The following is a 6,901-nucleotide window of genomic DNA, read 5'->3' as shown; positions in this document are numbered from 1 at the left end:
ACTAAACTAGCACACCTAAATTGAGACCAGAGAGAATTGAACTTAAAATTTTGAGGAGGAGCATACTCCCAGATCCCAAGCCAATACCACCAGGCCAACCCAAATGGGTTTAAAAAAGAAATTTTGTTCTTAATTTTTTTTTTAAAAAAAAACACACTCCTCTAAAATTTCTAAAATCTATTTGTTTTGTGTTTATGCACTTAATCAATCTCAAAGCCTTAACTTAGAAATAATTAGTTCGGTAAAGCTCTGGTACGATTTAAATGGGTTCGTAGATTGTTCTGAAAACAACCGTCGGCATCGCCCCAGTGGTTTGATTTTGTTTTGGTCATCTGGAAAGACCTTTGTTGTTGTTGCGTTTGTTGTCGTTTGGTTGTGTGTGAATGGCACCACCATGGTTTCACGTCTCCGACAATGCCCTGTGGCTGTTGCTGGTGGTAGTCTTTTGTAAAAGGGGTGGGAAGAGGAACAGAGGCATTGGTATATGTTTTTTGGATATGTTTTGGTACTGGAGGGTCTTGAGAGACCTATTGATGTTGTTGTGGTGTTTTGTACGATGTTTTGGGGTTGTTACGGTGGCTTGAAAGAGCGGTGGTGAAGTTTTTAGGTGTTTACTTGGGCTTAGCAGTGGTGGTTGCAACATTTGGGTGGTCTTAGGTCTCAATGGGTTTTAAGGGTGGAGTTTTTGTTTTGAGTTCTGAGTGTTGATGAGGGTGTTGATCATATAGGTTGAGGTTGTTGATGAAAGAGAGGCATAATCGTACGTCAATTAGTGCTATTGTTATTTTGTTGGGTGTAAGTTGTTTGTGACTAGAATCTCATGTTTTATTGGTTAGCAATTGAATTTGTTGTGATCATGGATATGGATCCTTCTCTGTCGCTGCTTACTCGTGTTTGTTTTGGGTTGTTTTGTGTTGGTTCGTGGCTTGATTTGGGTAGTTGGTTTTTGGGTTGTTTTCGAGCTGATTTTGTTTGCGCTACTATTCCACCTGCTGACTACCTTGAGATTTTTCTTCTGAATTTTGGTGGGCCGATCACTTTTGCTTCAAGATCGGAAGTTAGTGTCTAGTTATATGTTTTTGGGATGGTTAAGGTGTCTTCTCCGAAGGTCCGGGAGTTGAGGGGGTTCTTTAGCAGTGGCGTATCCAGGACCCTGGACCAGGGGGTGCAAAATTATTTAATTTTTTTTAATAACTAATATTATTTTTTAGGGAACTAAAAATTATTATATAATAAATTCTTCCATTTAAATAATGGGTATTAGAGCAAGAACCGAAGTGTCTCCTAGGGATCACTCGAGTGGTGAAAAAATCGGCCTTAAATCTAAAGGTTGGTTCTAGTCACTCCTATTTTTGAAATAATTTAAATGTAAATTGTTTTGTGAAGCCTTTCGAAACCTAAGATTTATTCTTAAATTGAGCTTGAACACAATCTACTTATTAAAAAAAAAACACTATAATTATAAAATAGTGAATGTGTGAGATTTATAAAAAAAAAAATTGTGTATGCGTATATAATAATATACGTTTATGCATAAATTTATAAAGAATTTAACAATGGCCTTATAAAAAATAAAAAATAAAAGAATTTAATAATGTTGCTAGCATTGTGACAACACTTTTAATTTTATACTTTACTTTTTATATGTTTCTCAACTAAAGTACCGTAAAAAAACAAAATCATGCGGCCCAAGCCCATTAACAAACACACCTAACCCTAAATAATTGAAGCTCACGTTTAGCCGCCGCATAGCTTTTATTTCTAGTTAAGCATTCTTCCTCTTACTCTGCTGCCACTTCAATGATTCTTCTTCATCTTTTCCTTTCTACATTTGCTCTCTCTGCGAGTTCTTTTCCCGCCTTTCTCATGACTGTGTGTGAGAGATACTAATTTAGAGGTGCAAACCTAATTATTCAGGGTGTGCAAAATGGCAGAAATGCATGGTAGTATATGCAATTTTTCAAAGTTCAGGGTGTGCAGGTGCACACCCTCGGCTGTGTGTAGATCCGCCCCTGTTCTTTAGTGATTTATTTCTGGATTATGGTGGGCCGATTGCTTTTGATTTGAGATCGGGAGTCAGTTTCTTGACCCCGAGTATTTTGGCTTGTTTTCTTCGGCAGACTGTGGATTGATCGATGGAGGAATCGTTTATTGATATATTTAATATTACGTACAGGTGCATATAGATCTCAATAAAATTGTCTAAGGATGGACCCTTACTATTTTTAGTAAAATATGAATTTTATAATAAAAATAGAGAACAAATATAATATAATATTAAAATAAAATTTACTAAAAATAACAAGGTCTATCTTTGGACTAGATCCACATTAGACACCTTTGTAGTTATATCCATAATTAGAAGAAAATTTTTTTTAAGAAGAATGGTGTATCCTAGAACAAACTTGAGATACTGCTGAAATCATTTCCTTCTCAAAAATGCCAATATTGCACATACAAGCAAAGGCTCTTGAGTATTTCCTTCCATAGGTCGATAAGATACCACAATGACTCTCATAAGTTTTAAACTGCATAAAATATTATGTAAACTTGGTGACTTAATGTGTAACATGTATAATACCATCATATATATGTTAAACAATGCATGTATTCAAAACAATTGATCATAAGTGGTTAGTGTTTGAAAAACAATATGGTATGCAAGGCCTAACTTAAAATTCAAGAAAGTGGCAATACTAATAATATTTTGTGTTATTTTTCTTACAAGTATTTTAAAACAGTTCCAATCATCGACAAGAGGTTGACCAGTTGAACGAAAATCGGACATCATAACAGAGCTCTTCTTTTCTCCAAACAAAATATTTCCTATGAGATGGATATTGTTGTCCACATGCTTTCTATGAGCAATTTCAGCATCTAACTCGTTTTGAGCTTTCAATTTATCCTTAGAACCATCGACTGCTTTTTCCAACTACAATTATTCAAAAAATAATAATTATCCTTTTATGAGTGGAATAATAACATTTCAAACTTCAATGATAAAAACATGAAGAAGAAAATTAAGCTTAAATATCCCGATGTATCTGCAATTTGTGCCTATACATACAAAAGTTAGTATGCAAGGATAATACATTAATTGCTATGTTAGTATTTTATTCTTTACCAAAATTTATACTTGAATACTTTAACTCCTGCCATGCATTCATGATAAGACATTGAAAAGAAAACTACCTTAAGTTTAAGATGAAGTAAATAAGCATCATCTTGGCTAACAATGCTTGTTGAAGTATTGAATGGTTCAAATGAATACACACTTGTAGTGTTAGTGAGATTGTAGTTCTCACTAACATTATTATTACGAGGGGAAGCACCAATATATGTAACTAGAAAATCATTACTTATATTTAAATCTCCTAATTGTGTCACGTGAGAAGTAATTGTTCTATCCCGAACCTGTACATCAGGCTCACAAAAATTTAATATTGAGTCAATATTATACACACATATGTTTATAATTAAGAGAAAAGTTTGAAAAAAAATAGATCACTTACAGTAACGTATTGTTGTTGCAAAGTTTCATTCGTGCTATCATTTTTGTCGCTGATCCATGAACAATAGCACAAATTCAAAAGGTTAATAGTTTTATATCTAACCATATACAAGGTTATTTATCTAGAGTTCAATTCATTACTTTCATTAATATCATCATATATTGAACCCTAATTGATTTTATTATGCACAAAAAAATGCAAACCTGTCTTCCATCCAAGAAATACCAAAGGTATCTCCTAAACATGTTGTATACTCAGTCGATGAAAGATTTATACTGCCCGGACAGTAAAATCCATAACCCAACTCACGTGCATTGGTAGATGTAGTTACATAGATGTTTATATTATTTGGAAGAAGCCCTTCGAATAAGCTCGCAGAATAACATGCTTCCACATATATCACCTATTTTTCATTGAGTGAATTAATCAATGAAATAAATATTTTGAATTACCTTGGTTGATTTGGTGGTTTTTTATTTTATTTGTCAAAAAAAAAAAATTATTTGTCAATGTAAAATATTCAAGGATACTCACCATTTTTTTGTAAGAAGCAGAAGCATGTTTTTTCTTCAAAGCATCCACGAAATCTTTTGCATAAACAATGCCATTATCTGCCATACCTGATCAAATAACAACTATCTCACATTTATGATTTGTAGTAAATGATAACCAACTCATATCATCTCAAGATGTCTTTGATGAATATTCTAGGATAATATTAATTTTGATATTAAAAATCAAATGTACTGAAGATGTCTAAAAAAAGTAATACAATTTTTAAGAATCAAATGTACTGAAGATGTCTAAAAAAAGTAATACAATTTTTTTTAATCAAATGTACTGAAGACGTCTAAAAAAAGTAATACAAGTTTTTTTTTACTTACCGATCAAGCCTGGATAACCATGACCTGAATAGTAAATAAAGATGGTATCATTTGGGCCACTATTCAGTACTTTACCACTCCCTCCAGTGATACCACTTAGGTTACCATTAAGCACAGCAAAAAAGTTTTCTACATTTGTATTGTTCCCCGTATAATCCTGAAATTTCACCACTACATTATAAAATATCTAAAAAGAAAAAAACATAGAAAAATGAAATCTATTCAATTTCACGCTATTGAACACTAACTTTTAGTAGTGGAATATAAATTTCAATGTAAACTACCACTAAATTGATTTTTTTTATATAAAAATAGATAAAATGAAGATCTGATAAGCAAATTAAATATTAAATGTTAAAAATATTAATAGTAATATGAATTGAAAAAATCGTGCTAAATTGTTTTTCTAGGAAATTGAACTATATACCTTAGGAACACCAGGATAAACATTAGGACCATCCGGTCTATTGATTATAACACCAGGTCTTGGATTTTCATTATGGTAGGCAATATCATCATACATGAAAACAATTATGTTTTCATCTTGAAGACCACCACTTTTTAATATATGGTAAGCATGACAAATATTAGATTGGTGCCTATAATTCGAGTAACCTTTTGAACCAGCAACCAGTAAAGCCCATTTTTTCCTTACTACTTCAAAATTACCTTGCTCATCATGTTCATGAACCATAGGACGAACACCCTTTGATAATGTCACTGTGACACTCATCCACACTATGGTTATTAGGGCCCCCCAACAACTTATTATTTGATTCATATTTTTGGAAGATATAAATTATCAACAACAAAAAAGATATTGAGATTTGTGATACTAAGAATAATGTATTAACTGTATGAAAAATGACAACTGAAATGATGCATCTAATTAACTTAATCAATTTATATATACTTAAAAGTTTGCATCAAATTAAACAATCATATTATTTATTTTTGTTGGAATTGTTTACTGTAGACCAATGTTTTAAAACTCGGACTATATGACTATTGACCGGGTCTTTAATAAAAATTTATAAGAGAATAAATAACATAATTTATATTTTATGCATATTTTTTAACAGATTTAACTAAAATATTTTCATATTAATATTTTACATGATGACCACAAACATAATATTTTTAAAATTTTGGAAGTTATATTTTAAAATTAAATCTAAACTCAAATACTCAACGTTGTCAAAAAATAAATAAAAACTAAACTCAATATATATCGAATTCATAATATCAAGAAAACAATTTACAACACTCCTTATTTCCAAAATATTTACAATACTCTTTTTTCGTCAAAAAATAAACTAAAATTTACAGTCATATAGTATAAGAGTGCATTGGAATCATAGTCAGAGAGTTTCCTATGATTGACTCAGTCAAAATTTTTAAATAACCATTGAATGGTGGGATTGACACTGGACTATATCCAATGAATATTTCACTTAAGAGGTTCCTCTAGACTCCTATTTAAGATTTAATAATTCTTTTATTTGAATTGACTGCATCAAGCACAAAAATAATGTGGTCAATTTTATCTTTGCCATTTTATTTTGAACAAACCAAAGAGTTGATTTATTATTACTTGTTATTAATAAGAAACAAATTATCTTTTTCTTTTTTGGGCATGGGCTAATTATTTTTTGACACTTTGGCTGACTGTTTGTATATTTTAGTGGTTTGCTTGGTACACCTTGTGCTAAAGAGATTACTATGTCAGTGTTAATATATTCCATTTTTGCTTGTTAAAAAAATAATAATATCAAAGGCACAAATGAACATTGCTTAAACATATTAATGTAGGAAAATGCCATGTAATGCGAAAGAGTAATGCAAGAGACATGCTATTTATTAAGACTGTTGAAGCATGTACACTACTCTAGTGTCTATTTTGAATGTCAGTAAGATTATTTCTGTCAAATATGTCTATCCAGATTTTTAATCATTTCCACAAGACCAACATAATTTGACAAACACTATCATCGATTGTCCTAAATTCTAGTCACTTAACGATATCTGCATTGTAACTTAAATAGATGGATTTACTAAACAGAAAGAAAAGGTTGAATGCTTCATGTCTAAATTTTATCCACTTCATTCAAATGATATTAATGTTCCTTTTTGAGAAATGACATTATATAGTTAAAATTCTCTTGTAGAGAAATGATATTATTGGAAACTCATGAGAAACATTATAACATGATTTTTCTGAAAACGGACATATGAATAATGTAATGTTATTTTTCTTTTAAACATGTACAATGCAATTATAATTATTAGACGGGCTTTGAGATTGTCCCAGAAGAACGCGTGTGCTCTAAAAATAGGAGCAAACTTTAGAGGATAAAATTCACTTTAGAGGAGTCAAACCTATTAGATCATTACAGAATGATTCTTTTTCCTATCTGGTTTTCACTTTTAAATTCTGTTGTGTATCTCCCACATTTGCCATTTGGTTTCCATTGCAATCTTCCTCCCGAGTATATGGCCTCTAGT

General features: G+C 31.2%; 1 protein-coding gene across 1 annotated transcript; it reads right to left on the bottom strand.

Annotated features, from left to right (window-relative positions):
• Positions 1-2,375: 2,375 nt before the first annotated feature.
• Positions 2,376-5,177, bottom strand: LOC146908811 (vacuolar-processing enzyme-like). Its single transcript, XM_085723448.1, has 8 exons — positions 4,824-5,177; positions 4,397-4,553; positions 4,047-4,132; positions 3,716-3,915; positions 3,513-3,561; positions 3,193-3,414; positions 2,693-2,932; positions 2,376-2,528 (listed from the first exon to the last, which is right to left on the bottom strand). The coding sequence occupies exons 1-8, from the start codon at positions 5,175-5,177 to the stop codon at positions 2,376-2,378; spliced, it is 1,461 nt and encodes a 486-aa protein (XP_085579574.1).
• Between the last annotated feature and the right edge of the window lie 1,724 nt (positions 5,178-6,901).

This window comes from Medicago sativa, chromosome 7, assembly GCF_051527215.1.
Source record: "Medicago sativa cultivar Bolivia chromosome 7, Bolivia_mono, whole genome shotgun sequence".
Classification (NCBI taxonomy): domain Eukaryota; kingdom Viridiplantae; phylum Streptophyta; class Magnoliopsida; order Fabales; family Fabaceae; genus Medicago; species Medicago sativa.
This window is presented reverse-complemented; position numbering and strand designations above follow the sequence as displayed.

Bases quoted from the DNA above. Each gene is read 5' to 3' on its own strand.
- LOC146908811 (XM_085723448.1), bottom strand. From the start codon at position 5,177: ATGAATCAAATAATAAGTTGTTGGGGGGCCCTAATAACCATAGTGTGG. The intron at 3,562-3,715 runs GTTTGCATTTTT...TTCATGGATCAG, and splicing joins ATTTCTTGGATGGAAGACAG to CGACAAAAATGATAGCACGA. The intron at 3,415-3,512 runs GTAAGTGATCTA...CCTGATGTACAG, and splicing joins TGCAACAACAATACGTTACT to GTTCGGGATAGAACAATTAC.